The sequence below is a fragment of the Carassius gibelio genome, chromosome B14, assembly GCF_023724105.1.
Source record: "Carassius gibelio isolate Cgi1373 ecotype wild population from Czech Republic chromosome B14, carGib1.2-hapl.c, whole genome shotgun sequence".
Taxonomy (NCBI): Eukaryota; Metazoa; Chordata; class Actinopteri; order Cypriniformes; family Cyprinidae; genus Carassius; species Carassius gibelio.
Genome location: NC_068409.1, coordinates 25,783,211 through 25,805,939, shown reverse-complemented (window position 1 = coordinate 25,805,939; position 22,729 = coordinate 25,783,211). Strand labels below are relative to the sequence as shown.

The 22,729-nt window shown below is 37.9% G+C and overlaps 1 protein-coding gene across 9 annotated transcripts in view; it reads right to left on the bottom strand.

The window, feature by feature from the left end:
* The window catches only part of diaph2 (diaphanous-related formin 2), a 382,480-nt gene that overhangs the window by 250,047 nt on the left and 109,704 nt on the right, over positions 1 to 22,729 (bottom strand). For all 9 annotated transcript variants that reach the window (XM_052574739.1, XM_052574746.1, XM_052574744.1 and 6 more), the window contains 6 exons: positions 11,410 to 11,484; positions 11,220 to 11,289; positions 10,432 to 10,568; positions 8,414 to 8,522; positions 5,343 to 5,453; positions 3,461 to 3,573 (listed from right to left, as the gene is read on the bottom strand). In XM_052574739.1, coding sequence (XP_052430699.1) covers positions 3,461 to 3,573; positions 5,343 to 5,453; positions 8,414 to 8,522; positions 10,432 to 10,568; positions 11,220 to 11,289; positions 11,410 to 11,484 — 615 coding nt within the window. The remainder of the gene's footprint in view (positions 1 to 3,460; positions 3,574 to 5,342; positions 5,454 to 8,413; positions 8,523 to 10,431; positions 10,569 to 11,219; positions 11,290 to 11,409; positions 11,485 to 22,729) is intronic.

Sequence of the window (22,729 nt, the reverse complement as noted above, 5' to 3'; positions counted from 1 at the left end):
ACTGTAAGTTAATTTGGATAAAAGTGTCTGCTAAATGCATAAACATATGCATATAAAATTGTGTAAATGACAAGAGTGACCAGATTTTTTTTGAAGTGCAGTAACATAATTCTAAGACGAGAAAGAACAATGAAATGCAAGCAATACAACTAAAGGAGAACAGCCATCCCTCACTGGAAATTGTTTGCTTGTTTTAATTCAGATGGAGGACTGAGTCAAAGGTCGAGTCTAACCACAACTGATGTTGTCTTCCTGCATTCTAAAGAATCTTCAGGGATCTAATTTGCTAACATTTGTAAACAGAAGGTTTTGAAGAAAAGTGACAGAGGCAATACCTCTTCTGCCAGTTCATACCCCGGCTCTGGACATGAATCAAATGAAAATGCTTTATGTTGGATTATTTAAAGCAATAAAACATGGATCAGTCACTTCCTTTTATATTTATTTATTCTCTGGACCAAAATCTCATCTTTAGTTTGTCTTGCTGGTCTCCGAAACAGAAGAAATGTGCTCTTAAACTTGCAGAGTATTGATTAAATGTCCAACATCTCCTTTCCCTGAAGAGAAAGGGCAGTGGCTTTCAATGTCTAAAACAGATGTAAGATCAGATAGTCATCATAGTCTTCTTTTTTATTATCATATCAAGAATTGATGTCCCAACCCTCTCTGGTATGTCCACTTGAGTTAAATAAATGACCGGCGATCTATTTTCAATGGTGGCAAGCTAAAGCATATGATAATTAATAGTAGCACTCGGAAGCTCATTAATTGTTTCTATTAATGGTCCTACAAAGGAGTTAATATAACAACACTCACTTTAAAAAATACAGTGTTATAAAAAATAAATATAATGACAATCTTTGTAAATATGTGCAAAATTGTGTGTATATTTGTCATGCTGCACTGAGCAGAGGTGGGTGAAAAATCAGTCAAGTCCAGTCATTACATGTACTGTAGGTTTTGACAATGTCTGTTGAAATATTTAAACACTGACTGCAGGGTGGTGCACTGGCTGGACTGGAGCACACTTTCTAAAGCCGCCACAATCACTCCTTCCCCTCCACTGGGATACAAATCAAATAGCTATGGAGTCTCAATATTTAGAGGGAAAAAAAAACAAACAAAAAAAGTAAAGCAGGTTTGTTTTCATTTAATTAAAGAAAATCTGTCTTGGGTCAGATAATTATATTTCCTTTTAAATAGTTAATAACTATAAACTGGGATATATAAAAAAATATAAAATAATAAATCTATACTATATTGCATATATAGCTCTATGTATTTATGGAACAATAATAAAACTGAACGTTAAGACTTCCAGCCACTTTAAAAACTGTCCTTGCAGCAAACCAATCTGCCCCGGCACTGCTGCACATTTTCTAATTAACTCGTATCATTTCAGTTATTCATAAGGTTGTGAGTGTATCCCATGTTCTGTCAACTCACTGTGAGAATACAGGCATCTTCAGAGCATTATTGCTGATAACACAGGTGATCTGCTTAAGTGAATTATTTTCTCCACACTTCAAAACCGGTAAAATGCACCAAAAAGCCATTCTCTCTATTAAGCAGGGCCACGAGTGTGCACACAGACACGCACCGTCTGTGCCTATTTGTATTTTGGGCATGTTTGCTGTAATATACTGGTGGGGATGGTGATGCATAAGCATGAGCTGTATCAGCATGGACCTGAGCAATACAAAAGACAGAGAGGGAGGGTCAATCAATCACACTGCCCAACTTTCAATTAATATTCGACAGCTTCCTGAAGTCATTACAGTGGCCAGAACAAAACCAGACCAGAAGTGCTATATTTATACTACGACTACTACCACTAATAATAATAATTATCATAATAACTTACACTTTATCTTGATAGTCCACTTTAGATTCTATACTAAGTAAATTTGCAACTAAATGTCAACTAAATCTCATTATAGTATTAGTAGAATAAGTTGACATGAACTTCCAAAGTTATAGTCGGTAGAATGGTTTGGGGACCATCAAAAATAAAGTGTTAGCAGACATTAAGATGACAGTCTACTAATTCTTTAATGCAGCGATCTCAATTCCAGTTAATCGAACTAATTTTAATATTACACAAAGATAACCTGAGTAAATACAAAATGCAGTTGAAATAATGACATTAATTAAGGGGAAAAAAGCTGTCCAAACCTGCCTGGCACTACGTGAAAAAGTAATTGCCCCCTAAATCTAGTAACTGGTTGTGCCACCCTTTGCAGCAACAACTGCAATCATAACTGGCAATGAGTCTTTCACATCCCTGTGGAGGAATTTTGTCCAAGTCTTCTTTGGAGGGTTTGGGTGCCACATTTGGAGGTCACACTTGACGGTTTTTGAGTGGATGGACTATTTAAAGTCATGCCACAGCATCTCAATCAGGTTTAAGTCTGATGTTTGATTTGGCCACTCATTAACCTTCATTTGATTATTATTGCCTTAATAAATACAATCTAATTGCCTTAATGTAAAAAATTAACATATCCATATGGTGAGATTGAATGAATGAATGAATGAATGAATGAATGAATGAATGAAAGAATGAATACATATAAATAGATATCATCTCTAAGTAAACATAGGAAAATACTTATAAAGCAGCCAGACCAAAAGAAGAGAAGGGTGGTACTGAAAAGCATTTGTTGTTTAGAAAAAGAAGAAGGGGGAAAAGACTGAGAAAGACAGAGACCATTGCTTAGACACGCATATTACACAAGGCACTTACAGATCAATGCCAAATTGTCCTTAGAGACAAATGTTGTGTCTCTTACACAGTTGGCTGCTCACGAAAATCATTAGTCCAGACAGCCTGAACTAAAACTCTGGCTTCTCCATCATTTCAGCGAAGCTTTCCTTCTGAGAGGTTATGGAAAGAGGGTGAAACGATAAGAACCATCAACAAAATCAGCACTAAAACCACAGGGGAAAAAAATGCTGCTTTTTCAAATTCTGCGAATGGCTTCAAGCTGCTTTATAAAGGCTACTGTGAGGATACACACAAATCCAGAAGCTACTGCATATGGCTGCCACGTACGCAGCTGTGGCCTGAGGGGTCAGATGCAGATGTAGAAACAGGGAGAAAATAAGTGTGAACGGATTTCCATAGTCGCGTAGCATAGGCTATCCGCAGATTTGAGGGGGAATGAAACAGAGGAGAGGTGAGCGTAGAGGTTGCTCTCTGTGTCTCTGGAATGTCAGTATAATGAGCTCAGGGCCAGAGGAGAATGCTGGGATATGTGTGCAGTGCGTGCATGTGTTGATGTGAAGAGGTTTGTTTACCACCAGAGTTGCCAGAGGCTGGACTGGAATTGAAAAAAAAAAAAAAACCTGATTCTCAAATCCCTTCCGAATGAACTGGAGGTCTTGGCTTTAGACCCATGAGCCACAGCGAGCGCCCTTGCGGCTGCACGCATACACGAGGCAGCGGTAAAAAGGATATTCCATCTCTGCGCGGATGTCATCTAGTCGGTGAGACAGTTCAATGGAATCCTCCTCCTTATTTTCATTAAACACCTTCAGCTGAATGTCGAGCTCCTCTGTCTCCTTCAGCTCCTGTGATTACAGAGGTTGACATGAGGGGAATGAGTGACTGATGAACATGTGTCCTCATATAACATTGGTAATATAACAAGGAGAAAAAGTCTGCTTTTTAGATACTTTGAATTCTTCGTGCAAGGCTTTGAACTGACCTCATTAGAGTTCTGTGGCACTTAGTTCATGACTTTGCTCTGTTAGCTTTTACATAAATACACGCATTCAGAGTTGACGGTTTACATGCATTAATATCCTCAGAACAGGCAGTGCAAATAGAAAGATTTTAAAAAGAAATGTCTTTATGTTTTGGTGATTCCCAAATTCCCTTTTAATAAGGAAATGCATCATAAATTAATAAAACAAGAGATAACCAGAACCACTTTAAGGTGATGGATGAATGGCAATGTTAGGAGTGGCTTTAGTATGCCAATGATGAATCAACAGCCTATTGGCTAATTTTCAACATACTGTATTAGCCACTGAACATTCATTTCGGATCTTATTTTGATGAAAAAGGTGTGTTTATTAAGTGATTCGAAACTCAGGTGTCGAATAAAACCCTAAATCTGATTAGTTTTGCATAGCGCTGAGAGTCAATCTGTTTTTCTGCGGTAAACAGATTGTCTTGCTATATATACTAGTAACATATGCGACAGATCTAAAGTGTTTAGAGAGGAAGAGACATAAAGAAAGAGGGGATAAAATAGGTGTCCTTTACAACTCCACTATGAATCACTTCTGGTGTAGTTTATGGATGCTAAAAAGCCAAATGTAACCCAATTTCTGTAGTTATCAATCAGTGGACTATACTTCAGGCATGCCATCTGTCTTAAAGCAACAGCCAATCAGAGAGAAAGAGCACTCGCAATGCCGCAGTAGGAGGCAGGTCTGAGTCTCTCTCGCTCTCTTGCACACACACTCACCCATCCATCTCCAGAAATATGTATTTTCATTTCATCAGACACCATTTTCTATCTCTTATTGAGGATTTAGTGCATCTCATTTGTTTTTTTCACTTTGTTTCTTTCCCCTTGCACTTGCCATTTTGAGCATACTGAAACCTGGAAACGCATTATTCACAATTAGAGAACAATGTCATATTTAATTGTCCTATTAAACTTTCAAATACATTATTCATAAATTACGATAAGCTCATCATATGCAGGGGTAGATTGAGATAATTATAATAATTGCAGCAATAATATGGGGAGCAGTCAAAATGACTTATTAAGAGTGAGGAAATGCCCACATAAATGAGATGGTGAGTGATGTGCTGGCCCGGTTGTGGGCTTTGTGGCAGCATGGGGCAGAGATCTGCGTGCTGATTGATTATGATGTGAGAGGGGAATGGCCTTTATAAAAAACAAAGCTGTGCCATTAGGGAGAAGGACACTAAACCAGGGAACATTTTAGCAGTTTTCAATAGTTTTGTTCATTTGTTCAAAATATTTTATTTTTGTTCTGAAAAGCCATTTTTCTATCTCTTATTATAATTTTTTTTTATCTTTTAGCCTCCACTAATGTCATTTAAAACCCAAACTCTTTCATTTAAAAAAACAACATCTGCCGTTTGATTACAACAATTCTGTAATGCATCTGTAGTTTCAGTATTTTTCTATTTCTCTAACTTTCCTTTACCACAAAAGAAAAACAAATCCTATTATATAAAAAAATACAAATATTAAGTGTAAAAAAAAAAGAAAAAGTCATAAATCAAATAAGCAATAAAAGTAATGAAGTACAAATAGTTTTTTAAAAGAATAAAATAAAGCAAAAGATATACTCACTGGTAGGATCTTCTTGAGGCCGCAGCGCAGAAACTCATTTCGTAAGTGTATCCTGAAGTCTAAATCATCTGGCGATGTAACGAGGGCATTGATCAGCTGCATGCAGGCCACCTGTATTCACACACACACACACCACCATCATTTAATGCAAGCAAATTCTTAGAATCATCCCTTTGGCGATAAATGATTAAAATGTAGTGCCCTGCAACAGCCTCTTATTCATACTGCTCTCATCTCTCATCTTAAAGAAAAAAAATCAATATATCACATTACATGAACTAAAATGAATTCATCAGGATGGAATGAGGCAGTTGCCACTGTGAAGGTCTAGGAGAGAAAAAATGGTAAAAATGCAGGGAAAAGATACAAGTGGATTAGTAAAACTGTCCAGAGGAAGGAGGGATGGAAGGAGAGAGCAAGCCTGGCTGAACAGATGTGTACTTTTAATTGATTTCTCAGATCAGGGCAGTGGGCAGGGAGGAGTGCTGATGGTTCTTAACATGCTATAAGGTGGCTCCAGGGAGACGGCCAGGATGAGAAGCAATGCTCTTCGCTTGGTGGATCAGTGCAAAGTGGAAAAATCATTCGAGATGGACATGTGAACAGTCTTCCTATACATTCACCGGCTTTTGGAGTTGCTGTTGGCCTACATATTTTATTCTTCTGCATGACTTTATTTGTCAGAAGCCCCTCCATCATTCCAACTCTCGCTTGTTTAGCCTTCAAAGACCGGCCACAAAAACAGAAACCTGACTTGAGTCATGGGAGAAACAGTTTTTCGATATGGTATTTAGGCAATGGCATACATTTGGAGAAGATGCACAGGCTAGATTGACTTGAACATTGTCTTTAACTGAAATTAAATAAAACAGATAACTGTAGCGGAGAAAAATTACCTGAAATAAACACTAAATACATTTTCATGACTGGAGCAGCCCAATGGCATCAAGAACCATAACACTATTCTTGATTCCTTCTCTCGAAGTCCCAGCTACCCAGGAGTTGCAGCGAGCAAAAGGAACGAGGCCTAGTTTGCTCCCATTGTGCAACATTATGCCTCCAAATCACCGAAGTTCTTAAATCTTCTCATATTCCCATTTGAGTAATTACTTCTATTTGAATCACTGAAGAAGCCCACTGAGTGAATCTAAAGCGTTCGTCGAGTTCTCCGGAGGGCAAATGCATTTCATCATCAACACACCAGCCTGTTTAGAACGATGTTGCAGATAGGGTGCTGGAGCAGGCTGAAGAACTTATTTTGCTTTATGGGTTGAGTGTGCAATGATGAGCTTCTGCAGCACAGTGCCGGAGGTGGATTCCAGCAGAGTAATTAAAAGACGGCACTGCTGGGACGGTTTTAGGTTTGCGTGCTTGCGTCACTAAGATGGCGTGACGGCAAAACACATTTTAATCACGTATAAAAAGTCAGGCTCTGCAGCCCTTTGCAGGTTTTAAAAGTGTTTCATTTCTTTTTACCGCCAGCATTGGAGAGGTGTTTTAATTTAACTCACAATTAGCAGCGGTTCTTTTCATTAAAAGCCTTATTTTCAAGGAGGAAAACAAGGCACCAAATCAAAGGGATTCATTCCTCCCTTCTCTCGCTCGCCCAGGATCATATCGTCATTTTCACTGCTTTCTCAATAGCAACACAAAGATTAGGGATTTGGTTAATGAATGTGTGAGAGGGGCTTGTTGTGCTTGGTCACAGATCACTGCAGGCTGTAGAGAAGCACGGAATGATAAATACAGGTGCGCTGCTGCATCCTTGCCCTTTTGATTCTGTTCCTCTGAGACCAGCCTGGAGAATGCAGAGGAAAAAGTAAGACGGGAAGATGATAAAGTAACCATCTCTTCTTTTTTTTTTTTTTTTTTGGTTGTTGTTGTCGCTAGTTTCCAGAGCTCCAGGTTCTTTGTGTGACCTGGTTGGGGCTGATTAGGGTTTAGAATACACCTCCTGTTGCATTAGAATAGCCAGCAACTAGCTTCCATCTTGTGGCGTAGGTGGCAGGGTTGACAGACGACCACAGAACTCAGTGAGAAGAGGGATGGGGGACTTGTTTACACGTCAAGCTGAGCCAGGGTGCAGAAGAGCTTTGAGTGACAGATGTGCCAATTTTTACCTGGCTCTAGCATCAAAAAGAGCATTGGGAATGAAGAGGCCTCATACACTGACTGACACTAAACAGAGCAGATCTATATCTGCTGCCCTGGGCAAGCAGAATCCTACTAATGATTTTAAATTAGTAAAATAAAACATGAGGACATAAAAAATGTCTACAAAAAAAAAAAAGTGTGTTGTTGATGTGTGTTCTACTTGAATATTCCTTGCTCGTTCTAGATAATAACAGATGCAACATCTAAATTCAGACACGGGCTAAACAACATGCCCAAAGATATAAACATATCTAAAAAATAAATAAAATAAAGTAACAGCAATAAAACATTTGATTAAATAACAGATAATATTGCAAATGAAAAAATATATAGTGTAAAATAATCCAAAAATAACAGTACTATAAAAATAAAATAAAATGATAACAGCAGTAAAGATATGAGTAAATAACATATTGCAATTAAAAAATAAATAATTAAATTAAATTAAATTAAATTAAATTAAATTAAATTAAATTAAATTAAATTAAATTAAATTAAATATATTCGGAATATTCTGTGACATGGTTATGATCTTTTCAGAAGATACATGTGCAACTAAGGTTATTTAGAAAGAATTATCTTTATATGATCTACATTAGCAGCTTTTAAACACTAAATTATGTGTCTTATTCACTTCGCTCCTACTGTATAACTCAATTTAACATTGCTAAAATAAGTTTTATTTTTTAAAATACATCAAATAAGGATACTGCTTTATTATTATTTTTAGAGAAAACACAACATATTCTTTATCTTTATGTTTGCAGCTACTGTACAAAGTCTGGGTTACCTGAGCAAGAGTGTATGTGAATATGTGCAGAAAGAGTGTGATGAATTATAACACGAAGGTAATAAGATGAAGTGGCTGGTGTGGAAGACTCTTTTTTTTTTTTTTTGGAAAGGGCATTAACTCTTACCTGTAGCTGTTGGGCTTCGTGGTTCTCCAGCCCCTCAACAATCGGAGCAAACCTCTCCTTATTATTCCTCTCTGCAGCAATGGTCATTGCTGCCAGGATCTTATCCAGACTAAAGGAAAGCGAGAAGACAAAACATTGCATTTAAGTTAGCAAGCTTTTTATCAAGACATGATCCTGACATTGGTTTAGAACATTCACCCGAGTTGGTCTAAGCTTGTAATTTCGGTCTTGGACATTTACGCTGGGGAACTGGAACAAAGTCAGACTTTTATGTATGAGTTATAACTCACTAGGGTTTCGAAATACCAAAAAAAGCCTAATGTTCAAACAGTAATAAGAGAAATCCTTTAGTCTACTCTACAGTATGTGATGCTGTGTCAGAAGCAGCAACAAAAGAGAACTGAAGAGATGCGTTTGGACAGAGTGTTGTTGTGAAAGCAAATTAAGGTCCCATGTCTGTTTTGCTGACTCAAGAACTGGTGGATTGCAGTCCATGGCTAAGGGAAAAGAACAACAGAATGCATCATAGACAAAACAATAACTGCAGAACAAATGATCGCTTGTGTAAAAATACCCCATTCAGTAAAGAAACACATGCAAGATTGGGTGATAATGTTGTATATCACTAGTCTAGCTTTTATCAGCTTAGGAAATGTTCTTATAAATTGTTTTCTATTTGAATACATTTTAAAATGTTGTTTATTCCTTTCTATTACTTTTATATTATGGAAGAATTACAATTTTGGAGTCAACCCAGTAATTTAAGGTTTAGTTCATCAACATGTAGCCTTTATTTTTCGTCCTATTCCTCCCTTTGATGGTGATAAAATGTCAAGAAAACTATTATGTATGAAAATCACAATTACCATTAAGATAGGCAGGCACAAAATGCTTCTCGACTCTTGCATGCAACAGATTATAAACGCTACATACTAGTGATCTACACCAGATGTTAGGTTCACTTTCACATGTCCCGTTACCCAAAAATTGGTTTGCTTTGCTCCGTCGTGGAAAAACTGCGGAGAGAAGTTCTGCTGAACAGCTAGGTGTGAGATCCATGTCTTGTGATCCAGGTGATTAAGTTGTAGTCATGAGTGGGCTGTACAAAGTCTTTCATGCTGGTTCAAACATGGCTTCAGAATGAGCTACACCTGCTCAACTCCTAAAGAGGGCTTTGATGTGACAGCACTAAACATAAGCCAGAGTCACTGCACAGCGTTTGAGGGGGAAGGAGCTAGTTTCAGCGCTAAGTGAGGTATCAGCATTTTTACAGCTGTCACACAGATCTGCACACTCTCTGATCACCTACACGGGCATAAAAAACACTAATCTACTCACCTACCACACACCGATTCACTCAACCTGCACTTAGCATGTGTGCGTGAGTCTGTCTGTGCGTGTTTGTGTGTTTACTCAAACACATCCCAGAGCTGAAGGTGCTGATTGCCAGATAAAAACGATCAGTTGCTAACTCAGCTTTTTAACTATTCAACTAGAGAACTAACATAGCATGCATACGCTTAGCCGGGGGCTTTCTAGCAGGCTCATTAGAGAAGGGCATAGGTGCATGTATTCTTACTGCACTGCAATGGACACTTGCTAAGAAATATCAGTTACTGGTCACTGCTGTAACGTAAGGGGACCATAGAAAATATTGTGAAGAGCACAAAATGTCTGACTAGTATATTTAAAAGTATCAGTACATCTTGGCATAAACTTTTGGCACTAAAGTAGCTGATTGATATTAGTATTAAATTGTTAATTATATCAACTGTGTATAACCTTCTTACTAACCTCCCTTTCTTGTAAAGGTCAGAGGACATTATAAAATAAAATATATAAGGTAATATAAAAAAAGTTATAACAATTGCTTTATCACTATATTTAATTATAGTATTAGTATTATTACTACTACAAGTCGAAGTAGTAGTATTTGTATATAGTGTATTTGAAGATGAATTGTCAAGGCACTTTACTGAAGAAAACCACATAACATGGGACTGAGCTGATGATCTTACATGTTCTCCTCTCCGATGATACAAACAGCTGACAGAATCTTGACAATCTCAGTCATCATATTAGTCTGCTTGGGATCGATCGCTCTCGCGAGGAGGAGGAGACTCCGTTCGTCCCCCAAGATCCGTTGGAGGCCATACTGAAAACAAAAAGACATCCCATTGTATTAGTACTTGCACAAATGTAAACATTTTGCAATGGATAAACCCTTTATACAATGAACCCCTTGTGTATGACAAATTTAGACCTTCTTCTCCTGAAAGAGCCAATTAGGCAGGTGTAGATATGTTTTAGGATAAATTATTTTAAATGAGGACAGGACAGCAGGGACAAATAATCACATTCCTGCATTTTTGTGTTCCTTCCAGGGTGAAATGCACTTCACTTGACCACAATTTGAGCAGAACGCAGAATAAATTCACTAGGGTGGGAAATCAATTAAATAAATACAAATCTTTAAGTGTTTGGAATAAAACAGCATTCATATTTAACATGGCTGAGGTATAAACGGAATAATTCCAATACAATTTAAGCATGAAAGCAGCTTTAGAAAATATTAAACCTGATTATTATCTAGAGTTGAACGAGCTTCATTTGTGTTTGCCCCTGTTTAATAAAACTGCAGTATTTCAATTAGAAACGCATTCACTCTCAAGGACAAGCATGGAGCTGGCATGATTTTATATTCTTTGATATGTTGCTTTGGAGATTTTATTTTATTTTATTGGCATGTGTGGGACACAAAATGATATAAACTACTCATGGTGAAGCTTTTAAATTCTAAACACACCTTATTGTTCATGAAGGCCTTGAGGCACTGAATGAGTTTATGCTGGTTCTTCTTATCAATGTTCTCTTGCCTGAGGAAAAGAAAATCAGTGAGTAAAGAGAAAGATAAGAGCGTGTGAATGGCCAATCCAAAAGCACTGAAGAAAGGGAATTTCTTAAGATGACGATGTCAGAAAGTCTGCATAACTTACTGCTTCTTGTCAAGAAGCCTCTCCAGCACATCCAAAAGCAGTCCGAGACCTTCATGGCCAAAGTTATTCACCCAGCTAAAAACAGACAGAGACAGGCAAAGAACTGTGTTAGAATACATAAACCAACCAACAAGTACACTGCGAACAAGTTCATTACAAGTTAGAAAAGTTTGGTTTTGAAGATGAGCTGGGTAACAACACTCCATAGTTTCTCCACTCTGAAAACATTTTTTTCTTTTCTTCCCACATCCATTTTACTGACAAACAGCACAGGTCACTGTGGCACCTGCAGCATCATATACAAGATGAGTCATTCTCCGTCTCTCAGAAAATGCCACATGTGACAAGAACATGAAAAAAATATCACTGTTTGGTTCCCCACATCTCTGTTAGTGGCTTAATGTGAAGGATTCTCCACATATGTGTGACCAGATGGAATTCTGGAGGAAAGAATAACATATTTACGCATCCTAGAGGAGATATTCCGCTTTTTTCCCCCCACTGAATTAAAAGTCATTAAAACCGTTTTCTTTAATAGACAGTTTGTATGTCTTTGTACTAAAACACTCACAGTTACAAGTCAACACTTGCATTGCCTTTGGATTACGAGCTTTGGATTCACCTGATTAACACACTTCGGAAAACAGATCCATCTAAGAATGTTGCACTGCAAATGAAGTAAAGGCAAATGCAAATGAAAGAACTCTTTGTGTGTGGTGCCTTAAGGCAACTTGTGCAGGCCATTCACTCCAACGGAAAGATAAAGCAATGCATGGGAGATAACAGTAAAACTGATAATGGATTGTGTAAGATAATTGGCTATAAAACACAATGTATCTGGAGACATTAAATGATCTGGGGGGATAAGAATAGAGAAAGAGAGCGAGAAAGAGCGAGAGAGCTAAGCAGCATGTGATCGCATTTAGACTATGCCATTAACATCACTTGTTCTTAGCTCCAGATTGTCAATAAAGCCAAATGCATGGGGTAGTTTGTTGCAGTAAGGGACCATAAGTCAATTAGTTATTCCTTTCTTTTTGATTATCATAGTGCACAATGCAACATGCATATTAAAGTAATTTGTATAAACCCATATGGTCACACAAGACCCTCGGTTAGGGGTGAATTAAATTAGCCTAAAATTACAAAAACAGAGGCTCACCATGCCATTCCTCAAAATTCATTACCGACCCAGCAAACTCAATTTGAAACTTATTATCATTTGCGGTACAGTACATTATAATGGCCTGATTCGTTAATAAAACATGTTAACAAAACAGTGTAATGTGCAAAATTTATACCCATGTTTTTACAGGGGGCTTGCCGTTTATTGTTGACAATTTTGTCTCATCGCTTTTCAACTGTTTGTTGAATGAAAAAGCACTTTAATGAAAAATGAGATCTTTGTGAGCAACCTTACCTAGCCTTGAAATATAAAAGCTGTGCTGCTGCTGCTCATGGCCGGTGGAAATGAGGGATTCAAGAAAGACGTGGTTGAGTATATATAACTCACTTACAACAACAGTGTGGGTTATGGCTTCAGTCTGCAGCAGATGAGTGTTGAAAACATGAGGTTGTGTGGTGAGACCCAATGAAACCTTAGCCAGCACTGACATTGTACTGCTGCGGTCAAGTCACTCAACCAGAGCAACAAAACCCTAACCACACTCAACCCGAAATTAAACCAAGCAAACAAGATTTTAGGGAGATGAGCAGTAGTCAACACTGAATAGGGCTGTTCAGGCAATTTATGAGTAAAATAGGAAATGAATTTAACACAAATATCAATGCACAAATAAAAAATTATTGCCAGTAATAACTTTCATATTACGGCTGATATTACAAGTCTAGATTATTGTAAAAATAAGTAAATACATATTTTTTTAATTGATTCAAGTGCATTAAGGCATCAAAAAATTGTAATGTTCAGTATTTAAAAAAAAAGGCATACATTATGAGATTTGAGATTTTAAATGATCATTTTGTGTAATTTATATTGCAGTACTAATTATGAAAGTCCCTTCGAGAAATCTTAACCAAATTGAATTCATACATAAAAATGTAAAAAATGTTATTCTAAAAAACCCATTTGTAATTCCTTAGGAGGACACATGGCTCAAAAACGTCTCGTCCAGGTTTTAGGACTACAAATTAGAGATGTTCCGATACCCTTTTTCTCTTCCCGATACCGATTCCGATACCTGGGCTCAGGGTATCGGCCGATACCGCGTACTGATCCGATACCTGGGTGTATATCTGTATATACAGCTGTATATACTACTAGCCCTGTGTAAATTGCTAGAATTTTTTTATGGTGTGCTTCAGACAGATCCCTCAATAAAACATGAACAAATACATGGTGAACTACTGTATTTATTACAGTATTTTTATTATCTAACATGAATTTGACAGTATTATTTATTTTCTTATGCAAAAAAGAACTTCAAATGCAGCCAAAAATCTAACACCGCAAACTAAAAAAGGTATTTAAGTTTTACAATATAACTGTATAAAAAAACTGCAACAAATAAGTCTAGGAATATAAAAAAAGATCTATTAATCAGATAATCTCTAACAAGTAAAAAACAAGTAAAAAACAAGCAACCATCTAGGCATAATTATTATTATTATAGAGATGTATTATTATTACTGTAGGCTACAACAGTAGCTTTATATATTGTCAATTTACTCATGTAAACCAAACATTTATTTTAATGGGCTGCCATGAAGATCTTTGAGTGTCTGTGTTTATGATATGACAGTATTCTCAAATGAAACGGTAAATTCTCATGAAGTGACGGTTTATGCGTTCGTGTCCTCATGACACACAGCAGAGACTACAAAACAGCGAGCTCTCGCGCATCTGTGCCAGTCACCCACAGAGATGTAGATTTTGCGGGAGTAATATTTAAATAGTATTTTGCAGTTTAATATTCACAGACACTAGTATATATTCGGCAACTGTCTGGAGCCCTGCGTTTTGACTTACACGGAAGCGACTGAACGCAGCTGCCGGTACTGAATATACTCGAGAGTCTGTAACTACCGGTACTACAGAGACATACTGCTAACCACTGATCTATAATATAGTAGCGGCTTCACTGTCTTTTGGCAGTTTAGAATGTGATGAGTGATCCAGTCATATATAGATAAGGGCTGCTAACGCGTTTTCATTTCTTCTTCGCTGCTCTAAACAGGGGTTGCTTGTGGCAACACAGCACAACTTCCTGTGTTTTCAATGCATTTTGAGCAGCGAAGAAGAACCGTGCAGCGGTTAGGCAAAGCTTGCGGTCATAACTAGGTCTTTTTTAAGAAAATGGTATCGGATCGGTATATGGGTTCATGTACTCGCCGATGCCGATGCCAGAATTTGTTGTGGTATCGGAGATATTTCCGATACTAGTATCGGAATCGGAACAACTCTACTACAAATTGAACAGCTCTATATACTTGTAGTGCAGATAATTCAAATTCAAATTAAGAAATCACATAAAGCTATGCTCATACAACGGACAAGCATGAAAATGAGAGGAAATCGCTCTTTCAAAAGATAACCATGTCAGTAAAAGACAATTGAATTTAAGACACCAGCATGGAGTGCTATCAGATGGTTTTTTTTCATCACTCTTTAGGCATCTTCTCTCAACGGTTGGAGGCATCATGCACCAGTTTAATACTTTCGAGATTCATTAAGCAAGGTATGAAAAACTAAAAATCTTCACCTGTCTTTCTATCTGCCTGTCTATCTGCAAGTCCATCTAAGATTAGCTGTCAGCTTTTCCTGAAACCCCCTGAGTAAACAATGCATAATTTCCTGTCAAATCAGCTCATCACTGAACTACCCACACTCCATGGCATGGATTCATCAATTGGATTTAGACTTATTCATAAAATATTGTTATGGATAATCCTGGAGTTAAGCGGCAGCAAAAAGCCGGCAGAGATACTTGACACGAGCCTTTACAATAACAGTTGTTACACATACTATAACAATAAACAAATAGACGACACTTAACCTTTGAGAGCATAATGCTTAAAGGAACACTTAAACACTGTTGTCTCTATGATGGTGAAATATGCACGTTTACTGTAGCCATGACAAAATATTATCAAGTCAATTAAACTCAATGAAAAAAATGGCAACAGTTGTGACAATGCAAGTTGTAGTGCAATCGTAATTAGGACTGACATTCAATTTCCAATCACAGAGACATTATACTGCTATCGTGAACATCACAGAAAAATCGCAAACACGTGTGAAAAGTCATTAATGATCATCAGCAGGAGTGTATTGTTTAACACCACTCGAGACTCTAAAAGTCGGTTAACTGCCTTCTGATAACCGCAGGTTGTTCGTCTGACCCCCTGCCTTTATTTTCAAAACCCTCTAATGTCAACCAAAAGCCTGGCTGCTCAGTCTGACATAGTTATTGCACTTGAAGAAGCTCTAGAGTGTTGTGTCATTGAGAACACTCTATAAGAGCAATGCCTTTCAAATTGTATTAGGGCTAAGCCATGGACGAACTCATTCGGCTGCCCGTGGCCTATTCAGCACTGCTCTATTCCACTCGAGGCCCTCTGCTCCTAGCAACAAATTGCTCTCAACATTTCAACCCACCACTGTGCACCAGAACAGTTAGTCACTGACTAAATATTGCAACTGAGGCCTTTCTGCTGTTCATGACAATGTCCATGACTCTGAGTGATGCTGAAATCACAGGGAGGCTCAAGGCAAGGCTGAGAAGAGAGCGACTTCCACGGTTTAAGTACAGTATTTTTTGTAATGTCAGGAATGCCAATGAATGGATTTAGGAATACTTAAATTAATTAATGAAAAATGAATGAACGAATGAATGACAAAACATTAAAAAAATAGATCTCAGGTTACTCATTATAATGTGGCACATTCATCCTTTTAGAATGATCTCAACCTATTCTTAACCTGTCTTGTGTTAACTGTGAAATCTAACATGGATAGGGCACATTCACGCTTAAAGGCCATGATATACTCAAGGAACCAGATGAAAGGTTAATATAAGCGTGCATCGAAGATTAGACTAAAAAAAAGAGCAGAACTGTCATAAAAAAAAGGACAGAAGGTCCACAAGTATGAGCTACCAACTTAGTTAACACAACATTTAAAATGAATTATAATTTTTTTAACGTTTTCAGTCAGTTCTTTATTCTGCTCTAATGAAGCCCTGCTGTTTAACCCATGGTTGTTATTTCGATGACAAGGCAAAAGTTTGCTCATCACTACCCTCCCTCCGTTTTGATCTGTCTCTTTCGAATGAATATGCCAAAGAAAAGTCTTATTTATCTGTGCTAGGTAGTGAGTGATGGAGAGGTAAAAAGGGAATGAAAAAAATGATTGGCTGATTTCATCGCAGTTGTGAAGTGGACAGACATGGGCGGTCTTTTTTCCTCACAGAGCCTTTTTCAGATGCATGACAGATACTGGCTTTTGGAGCGTTAAACGGGGTCTGAACCCAGTGGCGCGCTCGAAGAACAATATCCCCGGTGTCAGCACTCTGTGATGTGTCTGCCACACACTTTAGAAAGAAGGCACTGGGGCAAGAACCTGCTCCGTTTAAAAGAGCCGCTGTTCCCTCTAATGGCATTTGGATCCCAGCAGGAGTCTCAATACAGCCACAATGACTGCACATCAAACCACATCAATGCCAGCTCCACTTTTGAATTGTAGGCTGTGAATATAGGGTCAAAATAACAAAGAAATAGCAGAACATCGCAAAAGTGTGTGTACGTGAGAAAGGAATGCGCAGTAGCAGAATTAACACATTTAAAATTGTTGGGAATTTGCTTAAGCGATGATTGATCAACTGAATTAAGCAAATAAAAGTCTTAAAAAACAAAACAAAACATAACACAACAACAAAACACAAAAAAAAGCAAACCGAAGCAAAAAAAAAAAAAAGCACATATATGAAGTAAATAAAAACAAAACAAAAATATATGCTTTGCAATTGCTTTTTTGTAAATGCATTACTTTTTTTTTTTTCTTTTTTTTTTTTTTTGTCCGATGCCTTTGACGTCACAGCTCAGGATTGTTGCTAATGCAAACAGATAGCTTTCACCAGATATTAAAAACCTTCTTGTCCATGTCTCCCGGTCTTCCTTCAACACTTTCTCACGTTAATGTGCAATCATTTTAATGATCATTTTAATCATTCTTGTGTTAGTGCGAATCAAATCAGAGCTTCATTTCCTGTGTGCTAAAACGTTCGCTTGAGCTATGAGGGAGATGACCCGATCTGAGCCGCGCGGGACAGTTTAACTCAATTCACCAGAGGCCATAAATATTTTAGACTTAAGTTCAAACATCTGGTATTATTGATCTGCTGGTGAAGTATGTCAGAGAGCAGGCAGGGATAAGGGAATCAGTCATGACAGTCACCTCGCATGCTAATGGATCAGCGATTCCCTTGTTCAGAAGTCAATGGTGGTGTGTGTGTGTGTGTGCTCACTGCGGCTTTTCACGCTGCCAAAGGACTGATGTGAGCTGTCACTCAGAAACATGTAGGTCACCTGCTCCTCAATCTCCTGACCCAAATAACTCAAAAACATCAGATACACAGTGTGCTAACGGAAAAATAAACCTAAAAATACTCTAATATGGAGCACTGACATATAATCTATCTATATCACACTTGCTTGTAATGCTTGTCATGGAATTACAGAATTGTAATACTTCGCACCTAAAATAAAAACAGAACAGAACAGAAATCCATATTAGTCAGATCACTCTACCACAGTATGTCATTTCAGTGTAAGTTAAGCCCCAAAACCTCCCATAAAAGGTGAGAAGGCTTGACAAAACAATTAATACCGAGAGGATGCTGTGAAAACCACAGACAGCCCAAAGATATTGAATTTAGCGTGGCAGAATACTAATTTTCCCCCATGTACCTGTGCAATACCATTTCTCACTTAAATCAATATGGAATTCAAATCAGATATCTGAATTATGTATGCCTTGCTGCAGGGCTCCACAGACACGGCTAGCTTTGAGGTTAACAGATGGTGGCATAAAATGAAATGGGCATCCCGCTTAAAATATACCCAGTCACGAAGGACATCAGGATTGGTGGGTTCCTTTACTGCCTCGGAAAAAGCTCTCCTGTAGTGGCAGATGTGGCCACTGCTTCTATTAGACTCTCTATAACACCGTCTCAAGCACACCAGCACAAAACACAAAAGGCTTGACAGGGCGTGCAGGGCTATGACGGCTAAATGTGTGGTCAATAATCTTCACGAAGAAAAACACAGCATCTATTTTTACAGACAGCTCAGCCACAGTGGCAGAAGACCGAATAAGTCCAATCAAACTCCGCGTCTCGCATGGTGATAAACAACATAATTGGAAGTAGCATGCATTTGCACAAATGAAAGCCATAAATAACTTCACTTAAGAACACTGCAGAAAACAGTTGTTAGAAATGGTTACGTTCTTCATTAGGGCAAAATGAAAACATTGAATCTCGCATTGTAGCGGTGCAAGTATGAATTGATAATTTGTCCAGCTTCAGTCCTTTATTTCTCCTTGACACGGGCTGGATCAGGGGAGCTGATCCAGAGCCTGAGGGCCAGAGCTAGGTTTCTAATAACATTTGGAGTCTGCAGAGAGAGAGAGAGAGTGAGAGCAGAAACCAGCCGCATGGCACAGGAAAAATGACCTGAGCAGAGCGCCGCAAACTCGGCTTCACTCTCCTACCACAACAATGTAGACAACTTATTTCATGCACCAACAGGTGAAGTTTTGATAACTTTCTCGGAGTAACTCAACACCCAGTAACTCTAAAGACGTTCGAAGTCTCACCTCCAAAGACTGGAGCCTGTCTGTTTCCACTCTTCTGACCTTGACAGTGAGAAAACTGCATCCCAGGACCACAAAGTAAAAGTTGATCAACAGACATCACCAAGACAGTTATTTCCCAATACTTATAAACTATTAATCAAAGTTGTCTTCGGAGTCAGAATTGTCCAATAATTCAAAATGTATTTTATAAAATAATGAACACAGCTTCACTTCACAATATCAGTTTTAGCAGTACATGAGTGCATTTCTTTCCTTTATATCGGTCATCAGAATTCAGTAGGAGAAAAAATTTCCAGAATGTCAAAACACATTTAGAAAATCAATTATGTATGATGGACAAGTCTGTCTAGCCAGGTGCGCGAAAGAAATAAAAGTTTAAATGGCGTACTCGCATTATAAACAATATTTGACAACCTGCGTTGGCATGTCTACATCTCCAGCCATTATCCATCATGACAATTTTGGCTGCCCATTATATTAATATAATTCCTTTAAACAGCCTCAGCTAAACATACTCCATGCCAACAACCATGTACATACACAAACCATTCAACATGGAGGAGCTATAGTATTCTGCTTTGTTTTAAAGTAATCTTTTTTATTTTTTATTTTAGTAAGCTCTGTTCCAAAACTTGGATGCACCTACATCCTATCCATCATGCATTCTCATAAGTGACAGACTTGGAACAGTTCACTTTGTTCACCACACAAAAAGTGTTTGACAGATAGACAAAACTTGTTATCAATAACTATTTTTAAAACAACACTTTTCCCTATTTAATTCTAAAAAGCTCTGTCTGTCAGAGCTGTGGTACAGTGATATCTTCCCCAACTTTCCTGTTTACATGTTGCTATAAAACTAAAGAAAAAAAGGTCCCAAAACATAATTCTAAAAACAGAAAGAAATTGAAAATGGCTTATAGTGCATTCCAAAAGTTCTAAATGCCCTTAGCAAAAAATTCCTCCTTTTCCCCCTTATTACATCATAATAGCAATAAAAAGCCACTTGCATCTGTGATGCCTGATTGCCTAAAGAGATTAAACTTAGAATAGGTTTCTTTGGTTATTTATTTATTTTCTTAATTTCTTTTTAAAGAGTAGATTTACTGGTCGACAGCAGCGTTGTTAGTGTTCCATATTTACTATAATACTTTACTATAATTATTAATTATAATTCCCGTAAAAAAAGTGTGTGTGTGTGTGTGTGTGTGTGTGTGCGTGAGTGAGAGTGTGTGTGTGCGCATGTGTGTGTATGTATGTATGTATGTATGTATGTATGTATGTATGTATGCATGCATGCATGCATATATATATATATATATATATATATATATATATATATATATATATATATATATATATATATATATATATATGCTAAACAGAAATATAAAATAAAATTATAAAAAGACAAATACAAATAGCAAACTGACTAAAATTAAAGTATATTAATAGTACTAAAATGCCACTGATTGATAGCTAATTAAGGTTAGTACACAACAGATGAATTAGAACACAGTTTAGAGATGGCTTTGATGCATGTTTTCATAGTTTGCGTTATCCCTTATGCAATCAATAAAATAATAAGGATTTATGTTGACATTAGGGTTAGGGCATTTCCAAACTTTTGGCAGGCACTGGATCATAGTTATTTCTCTCTCCTTATCCACAATCTTGGACACACACAGACACGCATTATGATAATGCTTAATAAGAATGCATGCACTACCTTTAAGAATCTTTGCCTAATTTAATTACATTGCTTCCTTGCCTCTTTGGAAGCCTTATAATTAAGAAGCCCACCTTTTGGAAAGGAAAGATGCCCTGATGCCTTAAATGCTGCCTCCACACACATTCACAGGGTTTTGGAAAAGAGAAATAGATTCCCATCTTACAAAGTGGCAATACGGGTGGATGTGCACTTCTAAGCAGTCTGGTGCTTAAAAGAACACACATCGTGACACCTGGAGTGTGATTGTTTCATAGTCTACCATTCGGTACTCGTTCAAAGCCTCGAGTAGGGCTACAGCCTTCAGGATTCGAGGCTGAACGGATTCCTGTTAAGGAGTATCAAATCTTCAAAGGCACTAATAAGCCCATTACCTTCTGCACATGTGTCCACGGGGGCTCAGTGAAGGACGGCCACATAGGCAGAATGATGGATTCACAGGCTCTGTGGGGCAGCTGGTAGTGTCAGCACATCTTCACTCCAATACACATCTCTGCTTCCTCAGGCTCATGTCCTAAACTGCTAACTACAACACACGGCTAGTTCACATTCAAACCCTACACTGGAAAATAAATAAAGAAAGAAAGAAGTACTACTACTTAAAAAAAACATCCTCTAGGGAAAAATGCAACAGCTCCACCATAAAGATTTGGACATAATGAAAAGTTGGAGCCAAGTTCAGGTTTGTCTGATTTTCTCCTGCGCATATCTTTGAGCCTGCAGATTCAATACGGAAGTCACAGCTGGGATTTAAAGTGGAATGTAAAAGCGGAGAGCGTAATACCGAGGGCTTAGCACAAGAAAGTGAAAAGTCAAGCCCTTTAGACGTTCCGAGGAGTGCAGTGGGGCCATGTCGTGGACGAAACGCGAATTCCTATTGGTGGTGCATTGATGAAGAATCAGCGCAGCCTATACGCCACTGGAGAGCTCTCATTGCTCGTCCGCGTGCGAAAGTGCAAGATCCATCGGAGCTGTTGGAATGGATGACAAAGCTGGAGGGTTTTATGCATGAGTGGGAGTTAAGAAAGTTCTGGATTACTTCTTGCATTGTAATATTGTTTTTGCACTACATTGCAAGCCTGTGGCACTGTTTGTGCAGCTGCATCAGAAAGAAATAAAACCAGAGAGTACGAAAGCTTGAGAAAGGCAAGAGGAAATGGCTGCCATTAGTTACAGTGCATATTAACTCTCCATGAATGAAGAAATAAGACCAAATGATTATCTGTTAGTCTGCATTTTGGCAAGGCTGAGAATTCAGAGTTAATGAAACAAGACTACAAGTGTGAGAGAATGATGGATCCGTAGTGAGAAAAAGCCAGAAGATGAAGAAGTGATTTTGGTCTACCAAAATGAGCAGCAGATGATTGGTAGAAAAAAAAATGTATTTAAAAAATAAATGAGAGGAAGGTGAGGAAAAAAGAAGAAAAAGTGAAATGTTGAAGGAAGATGCTGTATCTGCCCCAAGCACAGACATCTGTGTATAGATATGTGAGTCTTTGCGCTCCACACCTGTAAGGGACCACTGGGAAATGAGAGTCTCCTCCAACCCAGCAGCCACCTGGACAGCCAAACAGGTGCTCAGCCCAGACAATTAAACTATTACATAAATCCAGGCCAACCAATGAGAGGAGATAACCAGACAGTGACACGACCTCACTTCTTCTTACTTACATATTGTACTTGATCAATGTACAAAGTATATTTGATTTATTAAAATGTATCAAATTAATGATTATCTTAAAAGGATATTCCAT